The 17,691-nt window shown below is 39.4% G+C and overlaps 1 protein-coding gene across 1 annotated transcript; it reads left to right on the top strand.

Annotated features, from left to right (window-relative positions):
- Nucleotides 1-9,296: 9,296 nt before the first annotated feature.
- On the top strand, nt 9,297-17,546 carry LOC149231331 (uncharacterized). The gene is made up of 2 exons (XM_089381604.1): nt 9,297-10,055; nt 17,538-17,546. Exons 1-2 carry the CDS (start codon nt 9,297-9,299, stop codon nt 17,544-17,546), a joined length of 768 nt encoding a protein of 255 aa, XP_089237730.1.
- Nucleotides 17,547-17,691: the final 145 nt, after the last annotated feature.

Here is a 17,691-nt window from a genome sequence, read left to right as displayed (position 1 = left end):
AAAACATTAATACTTAAAACTAACATATCATATGTTAGGTAAAGTTTTATGAAGGAGGGAAGGGTATGGAGTGTGAGCATGGAGGGTGAGAGTTAATGGAGGGATAAGGGAAGAGTTGAGGTGGAGGAGAGGTAATGTGAGGGTGAGGTAAGGCGAGTGAGTCGGGAGTTATAAGGCGGAGAAAATTTTATATCAACTTTTTTTTAACTTATCGTATATTTTTCAAGATGGCAAATTATATGATCGGAAGTTTTAAAACAAGTGACAAATGAAATTGCGATATGTGATATTGTAATTTAGCAATCACATATTTTTTTGGAAGGAAGAGGAGGTAAAGTGGGGCTCATGTGAATTAACAATCTTACAAATTGGACTATAGTGACTTTGTAATTTTGGGGTTTTGGGTTTGGCATTTTGTTTTAAAATAACAAATTAGAGTAAATTACCGAGATCCGAGAACATGTTTCATTCATTGTACAATTTAGCTAGGTCATTTTGTAAGACCGTTAGTGGAAAAAAAAAACAAAACAAAACAAAAACACTAACTAAGAGCTAATATTTATAATGAATGACTATTGAACTTAATTAGTTACAACAATCGAAATATTATACATTTATTTACATTTTTTAGTCAAGGCGAGAAAATGATCAAACTTCAAAGGAGTGTCATTTACAAACTAGTTGACCAAATGAGGCAAAACAAGTATTGATAGAAATCTTGTGAAAAGTCGGATTCAATGAAACAATTAAAACATAAACTCGACAAAATAAAAAATGCAATTTTTTTTAGGATAATTAACTTAATGAAAATCATAAAAGGTGTTTTGCCAAAAATTAATAAAAATGGTCCCCATTATTTCAAACAAAGGGGAGGTGTTGGGTTTTCCCTACAACAACACCCAAGATATCCAATAACTCTCATGTACTAAACATGGGAGTGCCTAATTTGAACGTACTCCAAACTAATTCCATTCCATTCTTTACATTCAATTATGGCACCGAGAATGATAACTTGAGTTGAGTTCTCATTGGATTTTGACATTCTACAAGTAGAATGATATCTTAAATTGAGTGCAGAAGGATATCTTCAATTGACTTTTCAATTATACATATAGTTTAAAAGTAACAGGAACTACATAAAATTACTTAGACATTTTCAATGCCCCCCTCAAGAGTTTATGAAAACAAACAATGCTAAGGGCTAAAAAATTCAAATATTTATTGGAGTTGGAGTTTCTAGTTTGTTGGGTTCAAAGTGATAGATTTCTTAGATCTTTGCTTAGGAAATGATGCAAAGTTTTTTATACTTTTGCTTGACCTAATATATGAAGGATGGAGTGGCACTATGGTCCACTAGATATATCAACACAATTGACTATGATTCTACTAGATAGTCTCAATGGAACGAGCAGGGATTTGATGCAAGATTGACCAAAATTTGAGTCTTTTCTACAACAAAAGGAGAAAATATCATATGCAAAAGTTTAAGTCTATTGGCATCTTTGTGTGGTGCGAGTGGAAACGTGTCATTCAATTCAAACCCTCAACTAGCTATTGGTTAGAGAGGAGCTCTAAAAATCCAAATTATGGACATTTACTAAGCTCTCTAACATAAAAATCCAATTGTAAAGATTTATTTAGAAATGTGATAAACCATAACCATGATGATAGATTTGCTGCGATAATTGGATAACCTTACACTAAATTCCAAAGAATTTTCAATTTATATGAGGGGAAGAATAGGTAAAGGTTATATATCATATGGAGTTTTCACTATTTCTCACTTATTGGAAAAGGTCTCATTTGGTTGCAAAATTTAGATGTCCTTCTCAATGCCTCCCCAAAAGAATGAATGTTTGATCTACTCATATGTTTTATGAAATCCAAAATGACCTACTATTGGAGATGCATGGATTTAAGATAGTATGATTGATTTAAAGGTGAACTACTTACTGTAATACATGCACCCTTTTTTGAGAATGTCTTCATTATGAAAAGTGTGTTCTTGAGATGGATGGGGTACCAGTTGAAGTTGTTGGATTAGGTGAGAAATCTGGGGATTATGAACCATTCCTTGCAAAACTCATTGAACCGATATTCTATAATGAAGAAGAATGAAAAGAGGGACCCTCCATCTTTATAATTTCTAGAGAGAGAATCATTACATTATTCTTTCCCTTTATAAATGATCTCATAATCATATCCAAACATTTTGGTAACCCATTTCTAGTTTGGGGATGAAATCCTTTCCCCTAGAAATCATTTAAGGTTGTGATTGTTGATTTTAATATAGAAATGTTTCCCAAGCAAGGATTTTAGATATCCATAGCGTGCAAGATATTCATCATTTCTTTTTCAAAGGGGGGTTTTCCTAAATGTCATTGTCACAAAGTTGTTTGTTGGTAAAGGATGATGTTCTTTCATCTTGCTTGAAAACTACTCTAATGCTTTTACTTGAGGCATCACATTCCAAAATAAAAGTCTTAGTGATGTCTAGCAGGTTAAGTATGGGATTGTATACATAGATTTATCTAAAGTCTAGAGGCTCCATTTGCATCTCCATTTCAATAGAAATCATTTTCTTAAGACAAGAGGTGAGAAAAAAATTTCCATCGTTCTTGTAAAACTTTTTGTAGTAACCTATGAGACCAACAAAACCCCATAAACTCCTAAGAGGCATAAGATATGTACAATCCTTCATTGCATCAGTTTCCTTGGGGTCCAGTTCTACGACATTATTATTGAACATTTGACACAAATATTCAACTTTAGAGAAACCAAGACACATTTTAACCTCATAATAAAGTGTTGATGATGAGAAAGCAGTTGTAAGACCTAATCCACATGGGTGACATGGACCTAGCAAGTTTTGTTGTAGATCAAGATGTCATGAAAAAAGACAAAGGACAGAATGATGTAGAAAGGGTTGAAAGATGTGATTCATGAGACTCTAAAAGATGAAAGGTGCATTGAAAAAGTAAAAGGGCATCAAAGAGAACTCATAAGGACCTTCATGAGTGTGAAAATTAGTTTGGATATTGGCTACCTTCATACAAATTTGGTGATAATCAAACCGAGACCAAGTTTGGTAAAGAATTGAGTGTTTTTTCTCTCACGTAAAAGTCATCAGAATGGGGAACTTATCCTTTAGGGTTCTTTTTTTGAGAGCGTGAATATCAAGACACATGCACCAACTACCTTATTTTTTAAGTACCGTGATAAATAAGGATGAATAAGGACAATTACTAGGGTGGGTGAGTACACTAGTAGGTAATAATTGAACTATCTTGTCATTTGATTTTTTTGAGCAAATATGTGGTGATGAGTGTTTATATTGGATGGGAGGCTACCTAGCATGATCACAATATAATTATCATGCACATAGTCGAAGGATGGGAAGTCTTGGAGGGTTTAAAAGACTAATTGTTGTTTGGCTAAGAATAACGATGTGTCAGGATGGATGGGCTGGGAATGAGTGTTAAAGGTTGAATGGCATGGAATACTAAGAAAATGTTGAAGTGTTATTTATAAAGAAGTTTTTCTATGTGAAGTGATTTGATGATCTCTAGAAAATATGTTGCAATTCCTTAGAAATCATATTGATTCCCTTCTTGCTAGAAATTCATGTATAACTTGAAAAATACATGGTGTTGGGGCCTAGTGACACTAATCATTCAACACATAAAACAATGTCACAATGACCCATTTCAATATAAAACGTGTGGGTTTTCAAGGAATAATCATTTGAAGCCACAAATTTTCATAACAACCCCCACATTTCAAGGAACCTCCACTATCAACCATGATTTGGAAGTTTTTCACAACACATGGATTATAAGAATGTGTTTCTTGGGCTACCCAATAGTGAATAAAGTTATGGGTGCTACCACTATAAATTAAGTTGATTAATATCAGCTAATCAAGTTGAGGGTTTGGGGAGTGGAAATTATAGTAATGATATGTAGGGAAATTTGGGATTCCATATTTGGCTAATTAAAAGGAGGAATGTGATCAGGTTAAGGTAGAGGTTCTTGATGGATAACATCAATGTCACCATTTAAAATGTCCTCTAAAATGGCCATAAAGAGTTTCTCCTCCTTGTATGTATGCCCAAGATATATTTTTTTATCAAAATTGTGGTAAAGACATTTGAGTTGGTGCTTTGACATTTTAGCATGGGTTAATTTATGGATATTGAGAGGAGGAGAGGGAGGAGAGGAATTGATGGGACAAGAATGGAGAATAAAGGATGGTTTTTATATTTCAGCATTCATAACCTTTTGGGATTATTTGACTCTTTAAAAGGCTTCTAGCTAAGAAGTTGTGAAATTTTAAATGTTGTTGCAGTTAACTCATTATTATTCTCCTATTAATTTGATTATTTGTCTTATGCAATTTGTATGCAACAAATACTGAACAAAAAGCTAATGTAATTTCACAGAAAATAAATAAACCACACGAACTAAGAAAACATTGCACACACACATAAATAACGAACATTGATATTTTTGGACAAAAATCCCTAGAAAAACCCCAGTGTGGGCAAAACCAATTCTGCAAATGAGTATTTTATTTATTCTCCAGCAAAATTTTATGATAGAAAATTTATAATTGTTTGCCATAAATTAGAAAACCTTCATAAAAGTATTTTTGTCACTTTTGTAAGTTGATTAGACTTCCTGGAGACAACTTGACTCCTCTGATCCAATTCAACCTCCCTTTAGCTCTCTGAATTGAACCACATGTGTGGCCCTAGAAACTCAACCCTCACTAGAAAACTTGCAATGGATGGAAATAAAATTGGCCTCCTATAGAATTTGACTTCTCCTAGCAAAATCGATATCTCTTATGCAAATTGTTCAGTTCACCAAATTCTCTTTGCTCTGACAACTCGTCCTCTCTAAAGCAACTAGCACCACTAGGAAACTTGACCCACTTTACAGATAAAATCGATATCCCTCTAACTTTGAGAAACTGGAAATCAGTATGAAATATTATCTCTGCCTCTTTTGTATTTGATCATTGTTGAACTCGATCTATTGGTGCCCTCACGCTATCACTGCACCCGTGCGATCACTGCAAGTTTGTGTTTTTGATTTATTCTCCAAATGCCCATCGATTTCCTCTTATAATCTCTCAAGAAATAAATGGCCACGATCTAATATTAATCGATGGCTAATATCATCTTGACCCTATCACATGATTTTTCTAGAATTCACTAGAGGAAAATAGATTTACCTCAATTAATCTTGTTAATTAAGAAATTTCCCTAATTTAGACTTAGGAAAATTAATAAACTAGCTAATTAATTCTAATGAAGGTAATTTTCCTTAGAAATTTCTTTTGGGTATTGGAGAAGATCAAACCATTGTGTCCCTTAGCCTCATAGACACCATCTAGGACTAGAACACCTATCATATCTACATAAACTAACATTCCCTCTTAGGGAGGATAATGTCCTGAATAACACCCATCTTGTCTCTAAATAAGATGAATCTCACCTTCCCTAAAGCCTTTGTCAATATCTTTGTTACCTGTTCATCCATGGGTATACATTGTAGCTGAACAATCCTGCACTACACACAAAACCTGATGAAGTGGTATTTGATGTATACATGCTTGAACCTATTGTGAAACACTAGATTCTCAAACAACCCGATGCAACTCTGATTACCATAATGTATCACCATCGTCTCAACTCTCTGACCAAATAGGGTTGCTATCAACTTCTGAATCCATATGGCCTCATATGTAGTCATGCTTGTTGTTATGTACTCTACCTCTGCAAAACTCAGTGTCACGGACCTTGGCTTCCTATTGTGCCAAGAAACAACTCATGATCCCATGTTGAAGTAGCACCCTAAAGTGATTTTCTGATCCACTATATTTCCTGCCTAGTATGTTTCAGTATATCCAGCTAACTTGATACCATCAACTCAATCATATGTGATACCATACTCTATTGTACTACGCAAATACCTCAACACATGTTTAGTTGTTGTCAATGCACTCTCTCTGGTTCCATCATGAACTAACTCAAAGAGTTTAATGCATAGGACATATCTTCCCTGGTGTTGACCAAATACATGAGAGAGCCTATCAATTGCCTATACAAGGTGGGGTCTACATCCTTCTCATTGGATGCATCTCTCTTCCTCCAATTAGTGATCATAGGTGTATACATGGCTTTGCAATCCTCAATCTTGAACCTCCTCAGGATCTTGATGCAGTTTTTTCCTTATCGAAGGAAAATCTTCCCATTTGTCTGCCACACCTCCATGCCTAGACAGTAGGGCATAAGCCCCAAGTGCTTCATCTCGAACTCTGTTGCAAGGTCCCTCTTGCACTCCTCTATGAGCCCTAGTGAACTTGTAAGAAACAAGTCGTCTACATACAATACATGAATGAACACCTCACCCCCAACCACCAAGTAGTAGAGGTTAGCATCCACCTCACTCTTCACAAATCCCATGCCCTGTAGGTATCTGTCAGTGCACTCATACCATACCCTAGGACCCTGCTTTAGGTCATACAAATCTCTCTTCAACCTGCACACGTGGGTCTCTTTGTTGTGTTCTACAAAGCCCTCTGGTTGTTCAATGTACACTTCCTCCTCCAGCTCAACATTTAGGAATGTTGTCTTCACATCCATCTAATGGATCTACCATCCCATATGTGTTGCTAATGAGATCATGGCTGGTATAGAAGTATACCTTGCCACAGGAGAGAATGTCTCCTTATAGTTTATTCCCTCCTTCCGAAAAAACCCTTTGGCCATGAACATTTCCTTGTATTTTTTATCTTGCCATCTGCATAATGTTAATCTTAAAGATCCAGCATGATCCAACCATTTCCCTGTCTTTCGGTCTAGGTACAACCTCCCATACATAGTTTTTCATGATCGAGTTTTACTCCTCAACCATATCATCTTGCCACACCTTTTATTGTGTAGCCTTTGGATAGCTAGAAGGCTCGCTATCAACTAACTAACTAACCAATGCCATGTAGCCAGTGTACCTCTCCAGTTGTATCCACTACCTATTGTCTGTCTTAGGAGCTCCCACAAACTCCTGAGCATCCCTAAGTGTATGTTGAACCTCACGATTATTCCTGCCAACTGTAGAGTTAGGAATATCCACCTCTATATCCTCTTGATGCATCTCCATAATCTACTACATTTGTTGCTCCATATTTTGTGAAGTTTCAAGAACTCGTGCACCTGAACTAGCGCTCCTACTGGTGACAATATTCATGATTTGTAGCCTTTGAACTTACTGCTCAACTCTTAGAGCTTCTACTAGTTTCTCACTCTGATCATATGTTATTGGAGAGTCTTTGGACCTTCTGTATGCCTTGTCCTCTAGGAATTTGACGTCATGCCTGACTATAATCCACTTGGCCCCTTGAATGAAATCTGATATGCCTTAGTGGTCTTGTTGTACCTTTTACATGGCATTTTGTCACTGTCCCTGTACTCCCCGTTTACGATCCTAGAGGACCTCTACAGTGCACCCAACATGCTTTCCCATCATGAAGAAACTCCTAGTATGTCCCTCTTTATGAGTAGAATAATTCCCCTTTGCACCATTTCCCAAGAATCTTCCTTCTATCCCAGTTTACAAGACTGACGCCACTGACCAATTTTCTCCTCGCGCCGATTTATAGAGGTTAAAACTAGCCCTCGCATTGTTCGGATCAACTGAGCTCTTTTCTAGTCGCGATGATCCTCTTTTGGAAGGTTTTTTAAATAAGGAGCCGAAGCTTCCATGTCTAGAATCTTCGTAATGGAATTCTGGTAGATGGTTGGGCCAGATAGAGCCGAGGAAGTCAATTTGGGCTCCTTTCCCCTATTAGGATGGAACAACCTCAAGAGATAAGACCTTCTCCCATGATGAGAGGAACCATCTCCCATCCATCCAAGCTATATAAACCTCTCTTTTTCCCAAGCAAAAGCTAGTTGGAGTTTTGGAGCAAGTTTGAATAACCAGCAAGTCATCTATAGCTTGTAGCTTTCTAGTGTATGTTTGAGGGAGAATAGTGTGATTTTGGTTTGGTTTGAGACTAGAGGGAAAGAAGCCTTAAAACTTCCATTGTTGGGGCTATCCATGAAGTGCTAGCAGAAGTGTGGGAACCCAGATACATCGGAGGAGACCAACAACGTCAAGGCACCGGTTGTAATCTCTTTCTGATTTATATAAATGCAACTATCGATTGATTTCCTACATGAAGTGTCATTTTACATCTTTATGGCTTAATGTTCCTTGACCTATTAAGTAGGTTGAATACAATATTGTATGTTATCACATTTGTTGTTGTTGTTGTTTGCTTGTTTCAGGTATTCAAAGGAAGGAAACGGAAGATAGCTGGAGTGAGGAAGTAGGATCATCACCAAGCGGAATAGTGTTCTAAGAGGTAGGCCCTCTTAATTGATTCTAGCTTAAGGAGATTTTCCATAGATTGTTTGTTTGTGGCTAGACCCGCTCTCTCGGGCTAGAGGAATTGTTTGTGTTCGCACTGAGAATTTACTTGCACCACAAATTGGCGACTCCATTGGGGATCGAACCCAAAATCACCAGAGATTCTGGGTTCGATCCCCAGTGGAGTCACCAATTTGTGGTGCAGGTAAATTCTCAGTGCGGACACAAACAATTCCTCCAGCCCAAGAGAGCTGGTCTAGCCACAAACAAACAATCTATGGAAAATATCCTCAAGCTAGAATCAATTAAGAGGGCCTACCTCTTAGAACGCTATTCCACTTGTTTATGATCTTGCTTCCTCACTCCAGTTATCTCACGTTTCCTTCCTTAAATCTCTTAATTGAATCTAGCTTAAGGAGATTTTCCATTGATTGTTTGTTTGTGGCTAGACTCGCTCTCTCGAGCTAGAGGAATTGTTTGTGTTCACACTAAGAATTTACCTGCACCATGAAATCTCTCCCATTCAAGTGTCAGTGTGTCTTGACCCTCAGACTCTCTTCTTCTGCTGAGAAGTGACTAGAATTCTTTGTTTGTTGGTTTTTGATTGATTGATTGGTTTGAAGTTTCATTGCTTGAATTTTTTATTTTTTGGATGGTTTCTATGACCCTAGGACATCTAGGTCAATTACCGTTCATTTATTTTTTTTACTCATTATGTGAAGTTTCTAATTTGCTGCTTCATTTAATCCATTTTGCAATCGCAACATCTTCATTGCTTAAATTGAAGGGCCGAAACCCTAAGCAATGTCTCTGACTAAGCAGGATCATGGAGCTTCAATGGCTGGAGGTCTCGGTCGAGGTTGGAGAAGCTGGATAGAGATGGGTACCGAGGTCCTGCTTGCGCGGGATTACCTGGCTCATTATCGGGGCCATCAAAATGATCATTTTATGGGCATGATTTATCTGCATCAGAAAGTCCACCAGTACGGGAAGAAGTCCCCTCAACATCTGCAGTCTAAAAAGAAATCTGGTCACGGCCATGGCTCTTCTCCGAAGATTAAGGTCAAGGGTGAAAACCCTGAGAAGAAACGGTCCTCTAAGCCGAAGCCCCAGGAAGAATCTCAGCATGAGGTTCTTAAGCAGGGTGCCGTCAACAGAACTCTTGAAGGCTGTAACTGCAAATTCGGCCATGGTGATGAATATGCTTCAAAGAAGGAGCCCCTAGTGGACAAAGGCAAAAAGCCGGCGAAAAATCTTGTATTAACGGGGCAAGTTACGATTCTGAAGCGAAGACAGGCATTAAAGCCTAATAATAATGATTCAAGTCAGTTGGAAATTGCGAAGGAGAAGACGACCTGTTTTGTGGTAAGTCCGAAGGAAATCCCAGGGCCAGATCCGATGCATGTTACCAAGAATCGAACCCTGACATCGAGGTCCGTTTCGTCAAAGGGATCTAAAGCAGCTGCTCTCCCAAGTGTGCCAAAGCTGCCAGGATTCGAACCTGAAACCACCGAGAGAGGAATTGCAACAGCCCCCTTTTCTGTGGAGAAGATATGCAGTGGAAAGCAGCAGTCTGATCACTCTGCCTCGTTCCAGATCCAGATCGTGCTCCTTTCTGGCAAAACTCTGCTACAATGGGTAAGCTCTTTGGATCTAGTGCAGGACCTCAAGCAAATCTTGGAATTTAGACTAGGGATTCCCTTTGCTTCTCAACGACTCCTCCACGAAGGTAAACAACTTGAGGATCTTTATCCCCTTTCTTTTTACAGCATTAAGAGAAATGCCTCCATTATTTTTACCCTTCGTTTGAGAGGGGGAGCTGTTGGACAGTCATCTTCAGCTGCGGCTTTTTCATACAAAGATGTTGTCCATGCTCAGAGGCCCAAGAAAACAGCTCCACCAGCTCAGGCTCCCAAACCTTTTTTGGTGGACAAACTGGAGGAAACCCCCTCCATTGAAATAATGCATCCTTCGTTGGATGAGCAAATCCAAAAGTATGCAGAGCATGCCATTATTTGCAGGTTCAATGGGCTATGGCCACGCACAGCAGATCTCTACCAATGGATTCACTCTAACTGGACCAACAACTGCAAGGTTCTTCTCTGCTCAAAGGGTTTCTTCATTGTAGTATTTGCTTTCAGTGAAGACTACCAAAAAGCATTAACTGAAGGCCCATGGTTTTGGGGCTCAGCAGGTTTATTCCTCACCCCTTGGTTCCCAGATTTCGATCCCTCTTCAGCAATCATCACCAAGCTCCCCATCTGGGTCAGACTTCCTAATCTCCCAGTGCATCTATGGCACTTTGTTGTATTCCAAGGAATCGACGATACTCTAGGCCGCTTTCTAGCCACAGACACCTCTAGAGGGGAAAAAGGCATATACACCTTCGCCAGAATTTGTGCAGAAATAGACATGAGCAAAGGTCTACCTGATCAGATTAATCTCAAAATTGGAGACTTCCATTGGACTCAGTCCCTAGATTACGAGAACACAGCGTTTCGATGCCGAAACTGCCATCACACAGGGCACCTTCAGAGCTCTTGTCCATCGATGCCTGCCCAAAAGAAGAAAGCCAATCCTAAGCCGAAATCCAAAAGCTGGAAACCTCATGATCCTCCTCCCATGGATGATTTTGATTCCAACTCAGAGGAAGAGGAAGGGGATGCAGAAGGCATGGAAGCAAAGCTGGCACAGGATCTGCCCTCGACTGGTCCTGAGGAATCTACTGTCCCACCAATCTCACAAAAAAGAACTCATGAGTCCTCTCCCTCGGATTCAGACAAGGAGACCTCTCCGTCAGCCCAGCTCAGTTTGCAAATCATGCCAGCTCAGCAGAGTCATCTTGATTGGGTCAAAGTTGGTAAAAAGAAAGGAAAAAAATGTCGAATAGTTGATTCTACCCACGTTGGGTAGAATCCTCTGTTCTGCTCTTGTTACTCTGTTCTTCTTGTTACTTCGTGCTTAGCACTGCTCTCTTCTTGTTTTCTCTTAGGGGCTGAGGTGGATAGTCAATCCTTTACAGCTGCCCGTTTCCTTGCTTCTCTTGGTTGTAACTTCATTTTGTACGATACTTCCTCTTAATAGAATTAGTTTTTACGAAGAAAAAAAAAACATCTTCATTGCTTCATTTTCAATCTAATGAGTGAAAGAGTCACATTTGTTCTCTTATTGCGAGTGTCTCTTTTCTCATTTCAAGCATAAATTACATTGTTTGGTTTGTCCATTGAAGCATTTATGTGTTTGGTTTGTTCGATTCAAGGAAGAAGTTACTTTTAGTTTCATTTATCATGCTTTGGATTTGATCAATGCTTGTTTGTTCGGAATTGTGAAAACTTTCATTCAAGTGCTTTATGTGGAAGATTCATTTTGCATTTTATGAAAAGAAGAACATCATCCTAGTTTACTTAAGAGAAAATATTGCATTAGTACCATCATTGAGAAGCTATAATTGCATCATCGTAAGCATTGGAAATGAAATGAAACTTCTTTTGTTGTTATAGGAAGATTCAATGCATTTAGGAGATTTATTAGAGAAAGATTTCATTGTTTGATTGTTGCATTGATTTTGTGTTCCCTATCTCTCAATTAGTGTTAACTTTCATCGAAGACAAAGATCTATTTTCTCATATAGTTGCATGTAGGAGTTTTGTCTAATGACACCAGTATGGCCTTGTAATTGAAACTTAATTCAAGATCATTCGTTAAAATTTATTGAATTAACCTAAGGAAGCATTGAAACTTAACACTTATATTTAGAGGTCTAGGCTAGAGACGTGTTTTGGCATCTTTAAACCTAGCAGTTTTCATTCGCTTCGGCACTAGACAGCGCTAGTACGGACTTGTGCTCCCCGTATCATCGAGTATATAAAGGGAGACCCCATTAGGTTGTAATCCTTTATCAATAGGAAGTCAAGTCTGCCGCCTTGTGAACGTGATACATGGAACACCCTTTATGGTTCTGCAGTTCATGGTTACTTGGTAATCCTTTTGCCTAGATTATCCTGAGTAGTCATTTCGATCTTTTTGACCCTTTAGATTTAAAATATCTCCAAGCGCTTGTCCTTTCGAGCTCGTTAACTCTGAAAGCGACTAGAGTCACCTTTCGCCCTTTTATTGACTCTTAAAATATGAAAAGGCAAAGTTTTGTTTTGGTGTTTTAAAATTACATACCCACGAAACATTCCTAGTTAAATTTATCTTCCTTAGCATTTATTTAAAGGTCGATTCCAATGGAAACATGTGCAGAGTTTACCAGTCAAGGATTCCCCTCGAATGGGAATCCTGGTCCTTTTCCTTCTTTTGGAAATGTTGGTGCTCCTTATCTGCAATGTTGTCCCTCCCTAGGTTAACCATTGGTTTACCTGTTTGGTTATTTTCGACCTCGGTGGTCCCGAGTGTCCCGACTCCTATCCAAACGTCTCCTTCATTCGAATCACGTCATGATGATTCTAAGGTTGACTCCTCACCTTCTTCCCCCATTTCTTCACCTTCCTCTTCTACTTTGCCTAGTGAAAGTTTCAAATCTAGTAACTAGGAGGCTAAGAAGAAGAAGAATATGATGAAGAAGAAGAAGCCATGTAAGTGAGAGGCCAACTGTGCAGCTGCTGCTCTAAATACACTTCTTGTAGACAAACCTTCTGATCCTCCACGGAAGGTCAGATTCCCTTGCAAGCTATGTAAGGGTGTTCCGAGAGGTGTTCTGCAGTTCATGGTTACTTGGTAATCCTTTTGCCTAGATTATCCTGAGTAGTCATTTCGATCTTTTTGACCCTTTAGATTTAAAATATCTCCAAGCGCTTGTCCTTTCGAGCTCGTTAACTCTGAAAGCGACTAGAGTCACCTTTCGCCCTTTTCTTGACTCTTAAAATATGAAAAGGCAAAGTTTTGTTTTGGTGTTTTAAAATTACATACCCACGAAACATTCCTAGTTAAATTTATCTTCCTTAGCATTTATTTAAAGGTCGATTCCAATGGAAACATGTGCAGAGCTTACCAGTCAAGGATTCCCCTCGGATGGGAATCTTGGTCCTTTTCCTTCTTTTGGAAATGTTGGTGCTCCTTATCTGCAATGTTGTCCCTCCCTAGGTTAACCATTGGTTTACCTGTTTGGTTATTTTCGACCTCGGTGGTCCTGAGTGTCCCGACTCCTATCCAAACGTCTCCTTCATTCGAATCACGTCATGATGATTCTAAGGTTGACTCCTCACCTTCTTCCCCCATTTCTTCACCTTCCTCTTCTACTTTGCCTAGTGAAAGTTTCAAATCTAGTAACTAGGAGGCTAAGAAGAAGAAGAATATGATGAAGAAGAAGAAGCCAGGTAAGTGAGAGGCCAACTGTGCAGCTACTGCTCTAAATACACTTCTTGTAGACAAACCTTCTGATCCTCCACGGAAGGTCAGATTCCCTTGCAAGCTATGTAAGGGTGACCATCTCCTTCGAGACTGTCCTGGCATTCCCAGATTCTTGGAGGTATGGTTTCAAGCCCTGAATCGACCATCCCCATTGACCTCTGGAGATCATGCCGATGTTGCACCCTCAGTTAGCAATGGTAAGAAGAAAGGGAAGATTAGATTCCCCTGTAGGTTATGTGAAGGAGAGCATCTTCTTCACCTTTGTGCTCTTATGGATAAAGCTTCCAAAGTTTTGGAAAACCTGACAACTCCTTAACCCCAACTTCTTGTTGGTTATCAGAGGCTTTCTTGTGACCCTCTCCCAGTTGGTAAAGAAATTGACTTGGATTCATCTCTTGCCCATCTTTCTCTTCCTAAGCGTGACTCTCTTGTGTCTGTTCCCGACAAACCATTGGTCGAAAAGAGTGTCGACTTGGCTCCACCTTCAGTTGTTCACTCTGTTGCCGAAGAGAGTAGTGATGATCATACTGCGCATGTTCTTCTCTTCTCCTCAGATTTTCATGAATCGAAGAGTGACCGTCCTGTCTCGGTTGCTCAGGAGAGTCCTTCTCCTTCTCCTATAGGGCACGGGGTCAATCATACGATACCCCCACCAAGTAGTTTTGTCATTTCTTTTGATTGGAGTCAATTGACTACTTTCTGCCTTCCATCTTATGTGCCTTTCCAGATCACAGTACAAGCTTATATATGGTAGTACATGGAACTATATTAGATGAAGGCGCATTTGTTAGCATCATGTCTTCTACTACTTGAAAAGATTTGGGTTCCCCGCAGCTTGTGCCTGTCACCCAGAATATGTTGCCTTTCAACGGAGGAACTAGTCAACCCTTAGGGATCCTTCTGAAGTTCCCTATTACTTTGGGAGGAAAGACTGTATATATAGATTTGATGGTAGTCCAAGGTCCTTTAGATTTCAATCTTCTCCTTGGACGTGACTATATTGATGTCATGGGAGCTCTTGTTTCTTTGCTTTTCCGTGTGGTTTGTTTTCCGCACGAAGGGATAATTGTGACTATTGATCAATTGTCGTTCATTGGTCACCAAGCACCTCCTTTGCAACCATCGTCTCTTATCGGCTCTTGTTTGCAAGCAGTACCTTCCCCGCCATAGGTGAATTATGTGGCTACCCGTTCTGTCTCCGCATCTACTAATGATCACACAGATGGTATTTTACATTATGTACTAGGGGTATTAGAACCCGATCTGTCTTTGGTACCAAATGACATGTATTCCTCCCAGAGCATGGTTCTTCCATCTAGTGAATACCTCTTGGGAGCCATGTTCTCTTATGGGTCATGATAAGATGTCATGAGGATAGTTCCTGGTCTTGTGTCAACCTCATTAAAAAATTAAACAATGATTCATGAGGATGGTTCCTTGTCTTGTGACAACCTCGTTAAAAAATGAAACAAGGAATGTGAGCATAGTTCCTTGTCTTGTGTCAAGCTCATTAAAAAATGAATCGAGGAGTCCAAGGATAGTTTCTTCCTATATCAACCTAGTTAAAAAAATGAAACATATGTCCGAGGATAGTTCTTTTACAGTGTCAACCTCATTAAAAAATGAAACACCTGTCTTTCATTAAGATCTTGTAAAATCCCAGTCGAGTCTTTCCTTGATCTCGAAAGTAAGCCTTCATTCCATTCACCTAGTTGAATGAAATGAAGCTTGGGGGCATGTACCTTGAATTTTCATTATGTTGGGGGCATGCAAACTTAACTCAAGCATAGTTTGTCTTTGTTTCAAACTTGTGTAGAAATGAAACCAAACTCAAGCATAGTTTTTCGTTTCAAGCTTGTGTAAACATGAAACCAAATACAAGCAGAGTTCTCCATGGTTCAAGCTTGCGTAAAAATGAACCCATGCCCGATTTACATCTCGTGATTGCCATTTTAATGAGCTAATTTCTGCTAGATGAGCCTTGGTTGTTTCATCCCATCGCCACCATCTCTTTGGCTGATCATATGCTTTCACTTGGTTGTTTTTCCTTTCCTGAGGAACCACAACAATGAGTGGTTTTATTATCCAGCCTCTTGGCCATTACATGTTTTGAGCAGTTCCTCCATTACCAGAACCAGTTGCTACCCTTTATACCACTCGTTCCTCCAGGACGAGTCACCTTTAATCTCTTTTTTGACTTGTAAAAAATGAAAAGATCACCAAGTATTTTTCCCTTTTTGACTCGTAAAAGAGAATAAAATGGGGGGTCTACTTTCAAGCTCTTTTCCGACTCTTTAAACACGAAAAGTTTGCTGAGCTCTTTCCATTTTGAACTCGTTAAAGACTCCGAAACATCGTTCACCCAGTATACATTTACCCCTTTTCGGGGTGGGATGCACTATTTACGAAAAAGGTACTCCTTGACTGAAATGGTCAGGCAGTTCTCTCAAGTATCATTTTCTACCTTTTCGGGCTCGAGAGACACAAATGTACAAAAAGGGACCATGTGGAGTTATATTTTCCATGTCTTTTTCAAACTCTCTAAACATGAAAAAGATGTCGAGTTACCCCTTTGTCAAACTGGTTAAAACACTAAATGACATTGGATTCATCGCCATGACGGACGTGAGCTTCTCCTTCCTAGGGCTCATTAAACTTACTAGGTCGGATTCATACGAAGGATGGACTTACAGTGAAAGCACATGCTATCTTCTTCAAGCTTGCGATTCAAAAATAATTGGGGTACCTTCCAGAAATGGTGGGGAAAATTGGAAGTATTTCATCAGTTGTATTCACTTGAGGTAGCCTCTCACTCTTGAACATTGACACTCATCTGTTGTTTGTGTCGGGTCTTGGTACATCCTCACTCTATCACTAGCCTCCCTTGGTTTTGGGTTATCCATTTTAAACCTCTCATATGATCTCTGCCACATCACCATGACCTTTAATCCTATGATGTCAAATGCTGCCAAACTCTAGAGTCATGTCATCCATATGTTTAAGAGAAGTCTTCCTACCTGTACATTGTCTGATCATCTTGGATTACTCTCATTCATTGTGTTCCCGTTTCGTGCCGATAATGAAGGATTCGTTGTGACCTTCCTTCGGTGGATCGCTTCCTGTCAACTTCAGATCATTATCCAAGAAGTTTATCTAGAAACTTCTTTCCAGTACCTTAGAGCTTGCATGCCCTAATGGCAAGTTCTTCACACTCGACGACAATTTCACATCATTGACTTTCGATCGGGTGATTTCATGGGTGTTCAACATCAGTTCCTTTATTCACATTCCGTGAACTGTGCTGCTAGTACCTTGAGAGCCATTGTCATTATTGGTGGTTTCTCTCGCATTGGTTAACGGTTCACATCATTGACCGGTAATCAAGCGACTTCTTAGCATGTTCGACTTCAACACATTCAATCACATGATAGGATTTATACTTTGATCAAGTCGTTTGGAGCGCAAGACCCTGGGCTAAGATTGTACAAGTCCAGGGTGCGAGGCGATGTGACATGGTCATGTTGATATACATGTCTCTTTCAGATGGATGGTTGCGACCATACCATGAGTCATTATATGTGATCCTTCTCATTATTGGATGGTTGTGACCATACCTTGGTTTCGTTATGATCCTTTCTACTGGATGGATGCGCCCATGCCTTAGATCCATTTACATGATCATTCTCTGGATGGCTGCATCCATACCACGATTCATGTATCATTATTCAGAGTTTTCAGTGATGAATATGTCTCTATGCTTGCTTGCAGGTTTTCTGATGACGGACTATGGTTCCCCACTTCCACTTGTAAAGCATTTCACCCCTCACACTAGTTCGGCCTTCACACTTTAGGGGGCATCTGTTACACGACATTTTTTTACTATCCCTGTACTCCCCATCTACAATCTTGGAGGACCTCTACA

The sequence above is a fragment of the Pinus tabuliformis genome, chromosome J (assembly GCF_031772625.1).
Source record: "Pinus tabuliformis cultivar Carrire ecotype Pingquan chromosome J, CPIR1, whole genome shotgun sequence".
NCBI lineage: Eukaryota > Viridiplantae > Streptophyta > Pinopsida > Pinales > Pinaceae > Pinus > Pinus tabuliformis.
Note: the sequence above shows the minus strand (reverse complement) of the source record. Positions and strands in the feature narration are given on the sequence as shown.